The sequence below is a fragment of the Rhagoletis pomonella genome, unplaced genomic scaffold (genome assembly GCF_013731165.1).
Source record: "Rhagoletis pomonella isolate Grant_MI unplaced genomic scaffold, Rhpom_1.0 Rhpom_scaffold_00005, whole genome shotgun sequence".
Lineage (NCBI taxonomy): Eukaryota > Metazoa > Arthropoda > Insecta > Diptera > Tephritidae > Rhagoletis > Rhagoletis pomonella.
In genome coordinates, this window is record NW_023458559.1 from 79,173,402 (window position 1) to 79,191,235 (window position 17,834).

The 17,834-nt window shown below is 35.5% G+C and overlaps 1 protein-coding gene across 1 annotated transcript; it reads right to left on the minus strand.

Moving 5' to 3' along the window:
• Positions 1–7,926: 7,926 nt before the first annotated feature.
• On the minus strand, positions 7,927–11,389 carry LOC118740237 (bestrophin-4-like). The gene is made up of 4 exons (XM_036471734.1): positions 11,211–11,389; positions 10,377–11,130; positions 10,144–10,317; positions 7,927–8,625 (listed from the first exon to the last, which is right to left on the minus strand). Exons 1-4 carry the CDS (start codon positions 11,387–11,389, stop codon positions 7,927–7,929), a joined length of 1,806 nt encoding a protein of 601 aa, XP_036327627.1.
• Between the last annotated feature and the right edge of the window lie 6,445 nt (positions 11,390–17,834).

The window sequence follows — 17,834 nt, forward strand, 5'->3', positions numbered from 1 at the left end:
TGTACATGGAAGAACAAAATATTTTTAAATCGACAAAAAAATTATATTAAAATTTGAAGGATTTTAGATATTGGGTATGGTAGCACGAAATGTCACAATCTGCTTAATTGTCAGGTTGTTAATATGGCGACGAAAAAGTGACAATGGAACTACCTTGTTTTTTGTATCATGGTTTTTCCACTTATTCTAACAAAACTCAGGCAACAAATTGTACATTTAATATGACCATAAAGAAAAAATTTCACCCGAGAATGCAAAAGGATTTCGAGGATGAACTATATGGGTCTAGGACCTTCTGCTAATTTGTGATTTTTTTTGCCGGAGTTTTGCATTTTCTGTATGTAAGAAAGTAGTACCAAGGTGACGGAACTTTGCCCGGAGTGCATATATTTTTTAAAGTTTTTAAGATTTGGATAGCTTTAAAAAAATATTTTGGAAATAAACAAAAAAAAATAGGATTTCGATATCTATTAAGTAAACTCCTTACTCAAAAATTTAGGTGGCAACCGTATTCCGAATTACGAAAATGTTGATTGAGATTAAAAAAACAAAAGTTTGCATCACATGGCAACCCTGATGGAAAATATTTTCTGACTAAAGTTCTCATCAATACCTTTTATTTGATATCCAGATTGCGATGTTTTAAATAAATTGTGTAGAATCGAAAATAAGTGGCAACCTTACACTGTTATATAACATTGATAGATGACATTTTGCGTATAGGGAAAGCAACCTTATTAAAAATATTTTTAAATTAGGGATCTTTAATTTAATTTGGAACTAATTTCGGATAGGTGGCAACCTTATACGAGTCTTCTCGGAGATATTGCCTTCTCAGGTAATCTTAACATACAAAACATTATCTGTGTACAAAATTTCATAAAAATCGTTAGAACAGTTTCCGAGAACCCTATGGATATATATATATACACATATATAAGAATTGCTCGTTTAAACTTCATCATAAAAGTGGTTTTTTCTAAAAGTAGACATGTCTAGGAAAACATTTGATCCACTATAGAAGGCTTTAGTTTTTTTGGTGGTAGTTATGAAAGCTTCCTGTCTTAGTTGGCGACAGCTTTACGCGACCCGTTCTAATAATTATCTGCGGACCCGCTGAAATCAAATTACATCTTTAGCGGCTGTACTTACGGAACCTGAACTGTGATAAGCGATCTCTCGAAGCCGTACTGAGAGCTGAGTGGCGAATCTGTTGTATTTCAGCATTTCACAATACGATGACAACGACTAAGCCTGGTGGATCTTTTGTTACTAGAATCTTGTGCTATATACTATCTTTTTTTTGGCCCCGGCGAAATGGATTTAAGACGCTAGGGGAAGTTTCGTCGTATAGGCCAAATTTTCCGTTTGTATAGACAATTCTCTTTTGTTACCCACCCTGGCATTACAGTCGCCAAGCGCCTCTTTTATGTCGTGACGGGCATGAGCACCTCAAGAAAGGGGATTCTCATCGGAGTTTTGTACACAAGTGAGCTATTTGCCTTCCAAAGTATTGGTAACTCCAAACCACATACATATGCATATATATATATATATATACAGTACGCTGAAACCGAAGATAGTCAGCGTTTTTGAGTAAAAAATTGCTGATATTCGGCTGCCCAATTTGCAAGGTGTAACTGTTTACTGGTTAATCTCTTGTACTAAATATAAAATATAAGTCTAGCCCACTTACTTTCAGGAATAAGCTAAATCCCACTCAACAGCCTCCGAATCCGTCTGTCACCGACATAAAAATGTGCAACCTCCAATTAAATTACACCCGCTTGCTTTACGTTAATAACGCTGTTGGTAAAGATAACGCAAAACATTTGCGAAATCTGTTTATCCTGCGGTCAATTATTTCCGTAGTGTCAACATGCGCGACAAAAACATACTCAAGAACAGCCGCTGACAACAAAAACCAACATTCAGTTTGCATGAATGAGAAATAATGACAATAGTCGCCCGAGGGAGTGCTAACAACAGTGAGAAACAACAAATAAAGTACAACGGATTCGGGCTAAGACACAGTCGTCGGAGCAGGTGTGTATTTGCGGCTTCGTGGAAGCACATTCATATTTACTTAAATGCATGCATATGTATCTAAGTAAGTATATATGTATATTTGAAACGTTAGCCAGCCGCCCACACAGCACTGTGGAATGCGTTGCATAATGAATTTATTCAAAATTGCGCCCACTTTAACGCAACATTCTGGCGTTTTTGCAGCATTTTAAATGCTTTTAGCTGCTATGTAGTACTACTACTACCATGCAAGAAGATGCGAGACTGAGGCAGTGAGCAGTTTTCCAGCATTTTAACAACGCAAATGTATTCCAAAGTAACTTCTATGGTGTAGCTCAACTTTTGTTTGAATAGTTTGAGGGGAACATTCGTCGCACCTGGAATAGGCAACGAGTTAGCACCACTGACTTAACAACTGAACATAAGCCGCGTTTATTCATAAATATTCATGGAGCCGTGTAAAACTAGAAGTATTTGAGTTAAAGTAACGCTTTTGATAGTAAAATCATATAACTACATACTAGGCAACTGTTTTATGGTCGATGGATGCATCTTTTTGCAGAACTCTGATTCGTATATTTACATACATTCATAAGTGCATATGTACATGCATTGGCCAGCAGGCCAGCGAAATAACGCAAAGGGCAAAGCGCTGTTGGAATAACTTTCCCGCCTTTTTTAATAAGGGTACGCAACACATCATCCTCATCAACACCGCGGGGCCTAATTTAATTTTTTTTTATTTTAATATAACAAGGCAAGTTTATAAAATCGAATGCTTATATGGAAAAAAGTAAAAAAATACCATCGGAACCATCGGATGTTTTGTAATTATCTGGGGCCTTTTTCGTAAAGCGACAGTGATAATTTTGTTTTTTTTTGGCAATTACCATGTTGTCAGTGACATTTCGACAGTTTGGTGGGCTTTTTGTTTCATAAAAACAATTGTTACCACCTCTTAAATTCCATGAGAAATTCCATTGAAAAAGTGACAAATAGTCATTGTTGGAGTTTAAAATTGTCGTTGACAAAATTGTCGCCAGTCATATGGAATTTATATGTAAATCATGTGTAATATTGCATTTGCATTATTTTAGTTTTAAGAACTATTCAAATCATTGAAAAGTAATGAAATGCGCGCTGTTACCATATTAATAAATTTACAAAACTCTCCTGTGAAAGCTTTCCGACGCAGCTCTTTGGTTTTGTCGCCATTGTCGCGACAATTTTGTCAGAGTGACAATTGTCAGCACAATTGTCGACAATATTCCATATTATCACTGTCGTTTTCCAAAAATTTTCACACTTGCCTACAAATGTATCTGCAACGGGAAAAATATCGCCGACAATTCTGGCAGTGAAATTTTATAGAAAAATCGACAATTGTCGCACCTGTCACTTTTATGAAATAGGCCCCTGGTCTCTAAAGTGTAAAGAAGTGTTTCAAATGAGTTCTTTTCATAAAATGAAGCTATTGAAGGCCACCTTTTGGAACGTTCGCTTAACTCAGGGAGACAAACGCTGATTATTGTGCCTTGCAAAGGATGGATTGATGCTTCTGAAAAAAAATATACCGAAAGAAAGTGGCAAAAATTTTACGTACATATATTTACCATTGAAACTTTTTTACATTTTTTTTTTCATATTTTTACATGGCCTAGAATTTTTTTTTTTGCACTTTATAGATCATTAGCAACAAAAAAATACATGGAGATTTTGTTTTTGCCGGTTTAATGTGCCTTGGTCGAAACCAAAATAATAAGGGCGTAATTTAACTGAGAACTGAGGCAACGAACTATTAATTTGGAGTGCGTATTTACTTATATTCGGTGCGAACTCCTTAGCATACAATGATGCTCAGTGCATTAAAATGGGACTAAGCTTAAGCTTAGATACATTTCCTTAACTTACCCGTACCTAATATGTTTATTCACATGTGAACTTTGCTAGTTCATGCATATACTGACACACATACATACATACATATGTACGCACGCATCTGTATATTAACGTGAGTGTTTTTGGCTTGCAGCGCAGTCGTCTGCCTTGATGCGTGTTATTGTTTTTCCGCCTCGCAGCATGAAACTTCGACCTACTACACTTAACTCACATACATACATGTACATATGTGTGAGCGTGGCGCTTTGGGAATGCGGAAAAGGAAAAAACAACAGACGCCCCTGCCTACCCCCACACACACAGGCATACACTAAAATTTTTCTTTTACGAATGCTCCGCTCAGTGCTGCATATACGCGCACGAATTCTAAGTATATGCAAATTAGTTACGTCTCGCAGGATTCACCTAGCAATCTGAGACCTAGACAATTTTACAAACGTATTGTAAATATATGTATGTTGTGTGCATGCACAGAGTCACGCGAAAATATTTAGTAAGAAAACAATTCCAGGAGGAAATATGAATAGCTGAACGAAATTAAAATGTCATCAAGTGTCAACATTCCGTAAGCATCTATGCTTCCCTTTTTCTAAATATGTATGTATAATGTTTATTTACTCGCAACTCTAATAACAAGAGATTTCGGATTGAAAAACGTGCTATATAAAATAAATATTTAGGGACTTTTAGTAATCATTAATCATTATTTTCATCTTTCTTAAGTTTGCAAATCTTCTTTAGCAGCAACCTCTAGGCCTCTTCAAATAGCAGAAGCTCGGGAAAAAGTACTTATAAATATATATGTATATGTATACGCATTCATTTGGGATGAGCTGTGTATAAATACATACACACAATAGAACATGCACACAAATGTCTCGAAGGATATGCAAATCAGTTAGTTATTACATATTTATCAAGTTATTTCGTGTTTGTAGAGCAATTTTGGATATCTTATGCGCATATTTACACAGACTCTAGTTGAGAAAATTTACACTTTTGTGTAGTTGTTTTACGGTAAGTGGCATTAAAATTTGTACGGCAATTGTTTCATTATTTTTTTTAAGTTTGTTTTATTTAAATGATATTGGTTTTTAATAAACATCCCAACAAGCAAAATAAACTTAAAGAAAGTTTTTTTTAAGTTTTCAATTATAAACATTAAGCTTACAAAACGTTGATTTTTTGTTTATAAAACGCTTGAAAGTAAGCGTAATATAATCGAAAAGGAACATTGGTTATAAGCGTAGAAATATAAACTTGTAATAAATGTTCAAAAGAAAGCTTTTTATAAGCGTAAAAGTGTAAACTTATAATAAAGGTTCAAAAAAAGTTTTTTATAAGCGTATGAATATAAACTTACTAAAAATTTTCAAAAAAAAAGCTTTTTATAAACATTTTTATAACCCTTTATTTAAAGATATTTCATTAAAAACTCATACATAGATTGCTTAACATCTAGAAACTAAACGAAATGCGAATTTTCGGCGGACTCATCTACAGTCGCGAAAATATAAATAGGGAATAGACATTTTAGCATACAAATTCACAATAACACATACAAATTATGCATAAAAAGTTAATTATTACATCTTGTTGCGTGCTTTCAATTACTTGCGGTTATTGGCAAATTGGAAAAGCGACATCGATGCAGCTATATATTCCGCTTCATCGCCGCCATTCTCATTGATGAACTTTTCTGAAAAAAATTTTATACATTTTTAATTGAATGTTAAACTAAGAAAGGATAAGGGGAACTCATCATTTTAAGACTCGAATGCTCCACCGATTAGCGCAGCGGGTCCTGGATTGGACTTTTTTTTTACCACATCGGTTTTATTTAATTTTTTTTTCTTTTAATAATATATTTTAAAAAACGTAAACACGTCACTTACGATTGAAAAAATTTTATATTTACTACTTCATGTCGTTGGCATTTACATTTCATTTATAAGTTTAAGTTATTTATAAACATTTGCTCTCAAAACTTATTAAAGGTTTATTTGAAAAAACTTTTAATAAGCTTAATATTAAAAACGCTTATTTAACGCTTATTATAGCAAACTTAATTTAAGTTATTTTTAAAAACGTTTACTGAAATGCTTGTTGGGATATAGTTCACACTACAACAAAATCTATAAAACTCAAAGTTCTGACTTTGTATCAATTAAAAAAAAAATGATCGTAAAGTTGTCATAAAAATGTCACACTTTTTATTATTTTTATAATTTTTTTGGGTATGCAGTTTTAAAGCCCATTCAATTTTAACATAAAAAAATGTAAGTTTGAAGTCGCTGCAAAATATTGTTGATTTTTGACACTATTTTTCGCTTGTTTAAATTCGGAAACTGCATTTTTAAAGAAAGTTTAGGAAAGTGTGTTTATGTATTGGAAAGTGGAAGCTTAGAAATGGGATGAATAAGAAAAACATAAATTGATGTACATATGTTTACGCCTATTTGTATCCAAAAATTTTCAATATGCAAAGTTCGTTTTCATGTATGCACTATTTCGGTTTTTCTCATATGCATTATTTCGTATGCACAGTTTCCATATGCACAATTTCAGGGTGCCGTGTGAAGTGCATTTGCCATCATTAACAGATGTAAACTGATTGTTTGAGAATTTTTAAGTTAGAAATAAAAACGTTTGAATAATTGGAGAAAGACATATGGAAGTATTTATTAACATTTAAGAAAATCTTGTTGTAGTGCCACCAGCTGAAAAGATTATCCATTATTTTGCCTCCCTTCATACCAGCTTTTATTCCAGAGAAACTCTCCTCAATTCCAGATATTTTAAAACTTATTTTGAGCCTATCAATTTGAATTGCATTTCTCTTTAGTGTGATTTAATAGATAAAATTATGGAGATCAAAATGGGCGAAAGCACAGTAACTCGCACAAAATATTATATTAGAAAGCAATACGATTTCTCTGCTGTAATACTAAAAAAATAATTCCAACACAATACATATGTACTACCAGAAGTGTGAAAAATAAATCACAGAGGACAGTTACCCTTAATTTGCAGTATGTCAAATGTTTTCTTTATTTTTCCTTTTATATAGATACATCACTAACTTTTACCACGCTTGCATCAGTTGCAATTGCGATTGAATTTTTATATGTTCTTTTTCTTCATACACTTCTTGCTAATAACATTTTCAATTGTTCCATCAACACAACATACATACATACTGTAATTGTAATTTTGTTGCAATTGCCATTCGTGTAGCGTAACGAACCGTAAATGATGGTAATGGCGCTAAGTGCCGCTGTGCCACCAGCTGCTACTTTCGGCCGAAACTGCAATTTAGCGAATGTTGACAGCTTCAGCCATTGCAGTCAATTGCTTTGATGTTGTGCCCGTTGTTGGCCGTAATTGTTTTTGTCTTTTGTTTTTGTTTGCTATTTCATTGCGTTGCTATACCACATGTGGTACATATTTGCTCAATCCGCCAACAGCACCAGCAGCATCTGCGCGCTACGTATATGTATGTATGTTTATAATTATTACTAATATGACACGCAGTAAAAGTGAATGCCACACAAGATAGTTGTTGTTATGTTGCATAACAATAGAAACAAAGCAATTTACTTTATTGCTTGTTAATTAACCAATTATTGCTATATTGCATTCAACGTGATCAAATTGCCACTTCAAATGAAGTTGCGTATACGCCGTGGGATGTCCAGTGGGTTGTGCTAACCAGAGATCTAACCGGTTTTCTTTTATATATTTCAACCGCTTTTTTCTACTAATCAACTGATACATTAATCGAACCGAAATTTTCCACAAACAGTTCAAACCGCTGAACCGAAGTGACCGGTATACGTTCCTGGTTTGAACATTTCAAACGAAAATTTAAATAAAAATAACGTGTGCATTTATTTCATAAAATATATAAATACATATTTAAGCATTAAAGAGTTTTTTAAGTTCATAAATATATAACAATTCGAACTAAAATATAAATTCCGCACAAGTCGATGTATTTTATTTTTCTTGCTTGTCTTCATCGTCCCTCTCATTCTTTGTCTCAATATTTGATGCTGCATTGCTACGGATTGCACTACCGCTACTCTTGATACTTAGTGTATCTGGGCGATGGGCGCTCTGCTGCTGCTCCAGATTTTGTGGAGACACCGAAAGAGTTGGTGGGGTGGTTAAATTCAAACCCGAAGCGATCAATGCAGGCAACTGCTCGGCCGTGGCGCTGGTCGCAGTATAAACATTTTGCATAATACGTTGCCGTTGACGCTCCAAGCGCTGGCGCTCACGCTCCTCACGCAGCAAATCAAAATCATCTTTCTTCCCTTCACCCTCTGGCTGTTCGTGCGCGTAGGTGATTGATTTTGCATTACTTGAAAGTGAGCGCGCCTGATCAACTGGTAGTTGGGAGCTTTTCGATTCTACTACAGCCGTGCGGTCAGACGTGTGTGCTAGACGTGCGGCAGCAGAATATATATTTGTGACTACAAGCCTTTCGTGAAAGGATGTTGAAAGTTGATTTTTTTGCTCGCCAGATGTACCTGAGCTGCTGGAAGGACGTAAACGACTGACAGTGGTTTCTGTATCTTCTTTGCTAACTAGACGTTTCAGTGCAGAGTTGAAGCGCGAAATGCTGCTGTGCAGACTAGAATTGGTGGCCATATTATCGCGCCGCTTCCATACAAAGTGAGCTGCACCATCCGACTGCAATACAGTGTAAAGATTGAATAAATTGTTTACTTACGAATTGCGCTAATTTTTATTTCCTTCTCTTTATTAGAGCAGAATATAAATCTCTGAATGCCACTGTTTGTAGCCAGGTATTATCCTTTCAACATCGGCATCGACTCAATATACTACATATGCATGGTTACCAAAAATCCCATTTACAGGATTATCAAGGTAAACGAATATTTCTGGCGTTGTTACTTAAATGCTTATGAAACCTAGATGCTGCGACCCGACCGCAGGCTCTCAATGCAGTCTGAACATCGTGTGTAAACCATTCGCTAACCGACCCGTGTGGGTCCTCAATCACGGACGACAGAGATGGAGTTTAAGCGGCGCCGCTCCAACTTCTTTTCAGTAGAAGCCTTTGTGTGTAGGTGAAATAGGACGCCTGTGTCTCGAGATCTCTAATCTGATGGCTGCATAAATATATATCTCTTCAAAACCATTCCGGTTACAGGCTATGTCGCCGGCTTGGGACGTATTTCAGAGCTGCTTATGATTGCGGCGGAAAAGCAAAACTATATAGATACCTATGGTATGCTACCAATATCGTTTACAGGTGTGCTTATGGTTACTGCTAGATTGTGGCTCCACTAACTAGGCCTTTATACAAATCTACCATAGATCAAATGTTCACGACGCAAATACATTGCACACGTTGGAAAAAGTGTCCAAAACCGGAACTGCATTTTTCCACTGTTTTTGGGAAGCTACGTAGGATATTCAACTAACATGGCGGCGAAGCGGACCAAGCCCATGGGGTCGCTAACGACTAAATCGATTTGCGTTCAGGAGTGCCAAAGATTCCTACAATTGCAAAGAGTAAATTTTTACCAACTCCCAAGCCATATTTTTAATACGGAGAAATTGTTCTAGGACCCTTTCTTCCTGACCTTAAGACAGCTTAGGGGAAACCCCATAGGATTGGAAAGAAAACCTGCATGCTATAAGGACATGTGGGGGTAGGTATGGGTACATTTTTTTGGAATCACAATGGGCATGTTTGGCCTCCAAATGTATTATTATATAAGAGCTTCCCAACCTAACCCACCCCAATTTTGGAAACTAAACTTGGACCCCAAGAAAAGAATAATTTTAATAGTGGTATTTTCGACGATATTTAACACATGACCCTGCTGCGGCTGGACCATTGCAGCCCATTCACAGATACATTTATCAGAATCCTTATCATAACATAAAAAAATTTGGAGATTCGACGTTGACTGCAGGTTGTAAATAAAGCTTTTCTGTCATTTGAGGTTTCACGGACCAAATATCGCATCCATGCTAAGCGGCGCTCTGCTCAAATTCACAAATTTATACAAAAAGTTTCATAATAACATTAACTCTGTCTGCGAGCGCAATGCTCAACTTTAGGTGCTCAGACAAAGCGTTACTTTTCAGCAGCGACTGCGGATATATTTTAGTAAGGCCCGACATATAAATAATCACGTCTAGGTATACACTACCGTCTGACATGTTTTCTGTTACCTTTCCGACACCTGCGAAATCAGTTGTAGCTTTATGAAAATTATCCGGATACGGCAGCCCCTCCGGCAATACTTCATCCCAATACTGATCTTTCACTAATTCCGGATGTTCGTGATGCATTTCATCGACAATGAAGTAGGAAACTTGTAAATTTCGATCAATCATCCAATTTACCTAAAATGGTACGAAAAAAAAAATCAGATTAATGCAATTCCCAAAATTTTCATATCCACCTCAAAATCATCATCATCATCACCAAATGGATTCATGAGTGATTCCGCCACTTTCAGCCAACCCATGTAAAAGAAGAATTGCAGCGTTGTAAAAATGGGCACATAATAGTCTACCCAATGGAAGTGACCATCAGCATCGGCGACCTTCGGTACCCACTGTTGACCGATTAATGCCGCCAAGAAGTATGAGTACACAGCCAGTGTTACCACTTGTGTATAAACCAATGGTATTGGCACCGAATCAAAGTGTAGTATAATGGCACACTTATTGCGAAATCCATCCAGTTGATCGAAAATAGTCTTGAGTGCAACATCATCGCGTATGCGTCCCTCCTTGCGTGCTCGCGACACAATACTGGCGGCCCACACGAGCGGCACCCAGTGCTTGCGATGCTTCGGTGATTTTTCATCCATAGCGATTAATACATCCTTCTCATTGTCCGTCAGCAGACCGGCATCCACTAGTGACTGCATTGTTGGAAAACGTTTCTTTACACTTGGCGCCACCATTGTAAAGATCATGGTGAGACAGAGACAGACATAGCGCATTACGGTGCGACGCATTATGCGACCACGTTCATCTTGGCCCACAAAGAGTGTGCTCACATAAACGGCGAGGGGATCGGGCCACGGAACGGTGATGTATTGAGTCCACCAGCGTTGCATGACGACAGCTATATAAAAGCCGAGCACAAACGAGAGCGGAATGAGCGTACTCGAGCTGTGGCAGTAGTGGACGAGGAGCTGAAAGATGCTGAAAATTTAATATTATTTCGGTATTCCTATATTTCTCGTTTTATATTTATGTATGTCATTATGTAGTTCTCGTTTTACCGTTGTTGTTCTGGTCCCATCACAAAACGATATACTATGCCGAAGGAATAATAGATTACCAAGAACACAGCTAAATCGATCCAAATAATTTTATAAATGCTGCCCCGCCATCGTGCCAAGAGCTTAAGGAAGCAATTAAAATTACTAGTGGCCACTTGAGCTTGATAGGATACCGTCATTTATGCTGATATTTAATTCCTAGTATTTCATTCAATTATTTACGTAATTGAAAGTTCTTCTTTTCATTATTTCTCTTTGACAGTAAAATTTTCTATGGAAAGATCATATGCTGCGGAATTCACTTCAATTATCGATTATTCTGGAGAAATCCAAATGAGTGGATTATAAAAATTTTCATATTAAAAAATTCGAGAAATTTATAATGCAGCCTTTGTGCCTGAGTGGTTAGATGTGCGTGCTACCTTTCGACCTTGGTTCAATCCCTGGTCCGGCCTCCGAGTGTATTTCTGCCACGAAAAAGCTTCTCATAAAAACTATTTGCCGTTCCGAAGCGGCGTAAAACTGTAGGTACCTCCTGGTGCAGGTAAGGTCTGTGATAAATGCCACCTCACCGACAAGCTTTACTAGTATGTCCGTTTGCCACTGCACCTCTCGCCAAAAAGTCAGCAAGACAATGATGCATTTATACCCAAGCACTGAATTTATACTTTGCCAGCCCTTTCTACGTTCAATTTTTATTTTTTATTTCAATACTCGCCACAAATTTGCGTAATTTCTAATTTACCACCGATTTGCAATGTTGCCATTCGCACTAATATAAACACTTACAAATTTGTCCTTGCGCCACAAATTAGCATGATACTACTCAACTGTAGTTAGAAAGAAACCCAGTTTGATAGTCGCTGACAAGTTCCCTTTCAAATGCCCTTTAAAATTTGCATAAGACTAGCGCGCACACAAACACACACACACCAAAATATGCATACACACACAAACACGTAGCCCCAATCCGTTAGTTGTCACATTTTACAGCCGCATTGCGGACGTTATAACTGCGTCTTGCTGCGACGACTTCTTAAAAGTGTCCCGTTCGTAGCCAGCAATGGACATTTAAAATGTTTCTTTTGTTTTACTTTTGTGTAAAACCATTGCATTGAAGTTATGCAAACAAGTAGGTAATTTCTTTCGTCACATTTTACGATTTTCCAGCATCATCACTTTATGCGATTTTTAGGCAACATTTCCATTTCTATTTCACTGTGTCAACACAAAATTTTATGTAAAGTAAATTTTATGCTGATAGTTTTCATACTATTTTATTAGCATACGCCAGCGTGTATATGTGTGCGTTCATGTATGAATATACTAATCCTTTAGCGCAATCCCTTGGGTAATCATAAAATTTTGGTTGTTAAATTTAGGTCACACTGACCACAAAGCGCACATTCAGGCGGAAAGCGTTGTCTGACACACACACAAACATAACCTATTTAGATGTATGTACATGCAATAGTATAAGCGCCTGCAAATAAAAGCTTTCAATGCTATAAATGTCATTTTTATGTTATACTAACGAACTTTTACTTTTATTGATATTGTTTTACATGCATTCATTAGCATATCTGCTAATATAATAAATCTGTGAGAAATGGGACGACATCTTTTACACGAACACAAAACATTATACATACACTTTAAATATAGTATGCACATTAGGGCGGGTCAATTTGTACGGGAGATTTTTTCGACAATGGCGTATAGCAGAGAAGAATTCTACATGTAATTCTAAGTGAATTTTTCGCAGAAACCATGGGCCTAAAATCAACTTGGAGTTCGCTAAATTGCGAAAATAGGTTTCTTAGGATTTACTGTATTGTCGTATAGAATTGCTTAGATTTTGTATAAGAACATGCTGTAAGGGTATTTCTGATATCAGCAATCCATTTCTGCACTTATCCTTTTCTTAAAACTTCCACCAGAGATGGCAACAGTGCAAATTTTCACATTTTATTCGAAATTTATTTTCGCAATTTGGCAAACTGCAAGTTGATTTTAGACCCACGGTTTCTTCGACAAATTTCCTAAGAATGACACGTAGAATTCTCCTATGCTATAAGCGCATACTCAAAAAAAAAAATAAATTGGCCTGCTCTAATGTACATAAATATTTATATGTGTGTGGGTGCCTACTTATGTTTTGTAGCTTTTTGTTTAAAATGTGTTTTTACGTTTTTTGAATTTTATAAGCGCCAAATATAAAAAAAAAACTAATTTTTACAAATCTGCAAGAAAAAAATACTCAAGGTCACAGGTCACATAAAATGCTTTTTGCAATTCTAAGCCGAATGAGGAGTTTGCAAAACAAATAATTTTTAAACAAAAAAAAAACGACGTCAATTCTCATATAAAAAGTTAAGAGCACCGTAAATTTTTTCATGCTCCAATGATCGGATCTAAACGAAATTAGTATGGGGACCACCTCTGAGGTACTACTGTAACTACTCTTGTAATTTAAAAACATAATTCTTTAATTGTATTTTGTTCACACCTCAACGAATTGCTAAAAATTTTCATTCGATGTTTTTCTTTTGGAAATAAAACCGCGTTAATTTAGAATTTATATATATTAAATAAAATAATACTATTTATTTTAAACCAACTTCGGTCTTAACAGGTACCACCTTTCCGTAAAAAAAAAATTATTATAGAAACCGGTTAACGTGGCCCAAAGTTATGGGGTAATATACATAAAAAAAATCCGACGAATTGCTAACCTCCTCCATTTTTTGAAATCGGTAAAACAAAAATAGTTTACACCAAGGCATATCAAACATTTAAGTGTATTTTGTTGTTACTTCTGGTATCTAAAGAGTCAAAAACTATTAAGATTTTTTCTTGTAAATCAAAGTGAGATACAAAATGAAAATGAGGCACTTGAACATCACTTCCTCTGTAAAATATAAGAAATTAGAATAGTTTTTGGGATATAGCCAAATCTATTTTTTTAGATGTGAAAAAGATTCACTAACTTAATTGCTTATTTTTTCAATAGTGAAGCTTAATAAATTTGCCGTTATCTGTGCAAACGATATTTGCAAACCAGATTAGTAGTTTGGGAGCTAGTCATTAATTTATTCAAAATTTTGCATAATTAAAAATATTTAAAAAAGTTAAATTTACTTTCGATACAAATATCAACATGAAGGAACTTATTTACTTTCGGATTCTCGGAGGTCAAAGAAGGTTATTATATAAATACAACAAGACCACGGTTATCTAAATTGTTATTAAGTAAAGATGACGGCCTGGTAAGAGGTGCGTATTACCACTCCGTAGGAGCAGGAACCTACGACGGAAAATATGTTATCAACGATACGGCGAATAATTTGCGAATTTTAGAAGGAGAGGAACTCAGTACTGCATCTGGAAATCTGAAAGAAGTTCAAAATGATATAAGCAGCCGGATTCCAACATTTTCTATCGCTAATTGTGATCGCCAAAAATCTCCAAAAGATTAGCAGGCGCTCCTAACAACACGCAACATCTAGTTAGTTACATTCCCCATACTGTGAGATTTCGCTGATTACACATTGCATGTGTTACTTTTCCATGTTGTATACTTTTAGGCCCCACTGCTTTTCATTTAGAGAATTTTAGCGACAAACATTTTCCGTAGCGATTGTCAGAACACTATAAAAGTATTTACTATCATGTCAAAAAATAAATTATAGCAGTAAAGATATCGTTTAAAAGGAGTAAGAAGTTCCCTAACTTTATTTAATTTAACTTCTTGTGTGCCACCAACTATTACTTTAGTAAGTTTTGTTATGTGGTACTTGAGATTATATGAAATTTTTGCGCATGCAGCTTTGCATATATTTGTATATTAATTGGAAGTGTAGCATACCTTTAGGCAATAAGTGTTGTTGTTACAACCCAATTTAACAAAAACGAGGTGAGAAGCATTAACATACGTACAACCATAGATTAATTGACACCATCTACTTTTCATGTCAAAGAATACCTCATAGGTTGTTCAGTCTTCCTAGCTTTTAAAATCTAAATTAGAAAAGATATCTACATGAAAATGTGCTCCTAATCATACAATTTCTTTACTAATAATTTAAGAACAGAATAATTTCCAAACCATGCCATTATTTACTACCTTCAAGTTATTGCATGACCTTCTAACTTTCTTACAAATCGAAATGTTTACAAAGATATGTATTTGTAGCGAAGCAACAACAAGGAAATTTCAAAATTGCCGCACTAGCAGCAAGAACATGTCGATCTTGAGTCTGAATCGTATCGGATACTTTGTTGCCCCGCAGCAACTTAGCTTTTATTTGCCAACTTGAAATCTGCTACTTTTGAGCGTCATCCGGTTGTCTGTGCTATGTCAATATACCCTCACGCAAACCGACACTGGAATCACCACATTTTCAAGAATTCGCTTTCATTTGTGTGGGACGGACGACCCGGAGGCTAATAACAGTAATTGACAGTGATGCCAATTTGAACTTTACAACAAACATCCCACGCAGACAATTACTAAATACATACACACATACACACATATTCTTACAAATATTTGGAGGCAAATTACATAGTACATACATACAGACATACATATTTTTCATTTGTTCGCCACTCTTCCTCCAAACTTCCCACTTTTGTTTAACAACTGTCAGCGCTGACAGCAAATTTGGCCCAAAAACTGTAACAAGTTGAAACTCATTTTCTTTTGAGAAGCGACAATTGTCTTGAAGCACAAACTAAACTGACAACGAAGCGGACAATAATTGCGACAAAGACAATGGCGTAGCGTTGGCGGCGATAACGGTCGCAAAAGCAGCCAAAATGTTGCGGAGCGCTGGTGCGAAACTTTTGTGCTTTTCCTCCTCTAATTGCTTGACAAAATGAATTTGCATATTAATACCTTAGCGATGGAGTAGAGCAAGCTGGTATAAATTTTTTAGTGGAATTGTAAAAAATTAGAAAGAGTTACTTTTGCAATAGTGAAGGCGGACTAACTGATTCGATGTAGAGTCGCTTTGCTCTATGAAAATATTATTAATACTCATTTGCTATGAATGCTTAAAATATCTAATCTGTCGTTGGTTTGTATTTGACATTTAAGTTTAATTGCCTATTGTTTAATTCAGCCTATTCGTCGGCTGGCCGTTGGCATTGTTTAAAAAGCGATGCTAAAATAACTAGCGAAGCTAAGCCAGTATAAATCATTGAAGTTTTAAAATTGCTGCAACTCTATAATTCCCATAGATTTGGGCGCGATATTGCTGACAGCCAGGGCAGTGGTGGCAAACTTTTGAAAATAGGAGAAAAGCCATATATGGCTTTTATTTTCTGAGTAGTAGGAATAATAATATGTGTATGCTATGGACAATCTTTCATTCTTCAATATGATTATTTTATCTTATTACTTTAAACGAGCTATTATTGTATATATACAGGGTCTCCTAGAAGCACCACGACACACTTGAGAAGAATTTTCGAAATATTGATATTTTTTAGTTAAAAAATCTCGGGCCTTTTCAAGTATTTTCGATAACTGCATGTACATAAAATACTTAGTAATTTTTTTCTGTAAAATACTTCTAGATAGTTGCTTTGCCATAACCAAATGCAATTTATAAAAAAGATATTAAGGAACCATTATACAATTAGGACTATTTTTGGAGTTTTAACTTTTTTGATATTTTCTTTCCTAAATTTGACTATTTGTGATGAAAAAAAATGTACTGAGCTATAACTACACATTTCATATAAAAAAGTTCCATTTAGTAGAGAAAATTGCCACACTTACTATTTGGAATAAACAAGTTTAAAAGAAGTTAAAGCCGATTTTGTGGCTATTTCGAAAAATGTTAGGAGGTGAGAGCTTAACATTAAAAAATATATATATATATATTTTTTTTTTTTTGTTTACCACCCTAATGTATATACACTCATATATCCTATTACATACATTAAATTCCTGCTTGCCTAACTGCCTGTTTAACCGTCTATCTGCATCTTCAAATTTGCGGCCAATTTCAATTAACTTTTCATCTGCGTATCGTCTAACCAGCTAAGACCCAGAAAAACCGCAGTGCTTAACTCCAGTAACCTTTCCAAAATACTCGAAAGCCAACATTTCAACGAATTAGAGGCAAATTTACTGTCGATATTACACACATACATATGTATATGTGTATGCATGTATGCACATGTGCTGGCGCAATTGAACAAGTCAAAGGTTATGTTCCATACAGTGTTGCCATTAGTCCTTTGGAAAATTTATTCATCCTTCACATGAAAAAGTTGCATATCCTTAATTTGATCTAATTTTTTTTCATTTATGTAAGAAATGAATTTTTAAACTATGAAAGACTCTATGTGTGTGTATAAATTGTTGTTCCTTACGCTTTTACACAAACTATAAAAGGGTTAGGACCGTTAACTTATCTATTAACGATTTAGCTATTCTTTAAAATAGCCCTAATATGCTATTCTTGCGGTGTGATTGTACCAGCATGCTGGTGTCGTGAATGGTGAAATTAGCTAATTTTTTAAGTAAAAAATATTTTACCGGAAATTTCTGCACTATATACTATATGAGTCAAAGCCGTGTTTGAGAAAAAAATGTCGATCTTTCCTGGA

Excerpts from the sequence above, each read along its gene's own strand:
- LOC118740237 (XM_036471734.1), bottom strand. The coding sequence starts at position 11,389 with ATGACGGTATCCTATCAAGCTCAAGTGGCCACTAGTAATTTTAATTGC. Across the intron at positions 10,318-10,376 it reads ATGATGATGATGATTTTGAG|GTAAATTGGATGATTGATCG; the intron begins GTGGATATGAAA and ends GTACCATTTTAG. Across the intron at positions 8,626-10,143 it reads ATTTCGCAGGTGTCGGAAAG|TCGGATGGTGCAGCTCACTT; the intron begins GTAACAGAAAAC and ends ACTGTATTGCAG.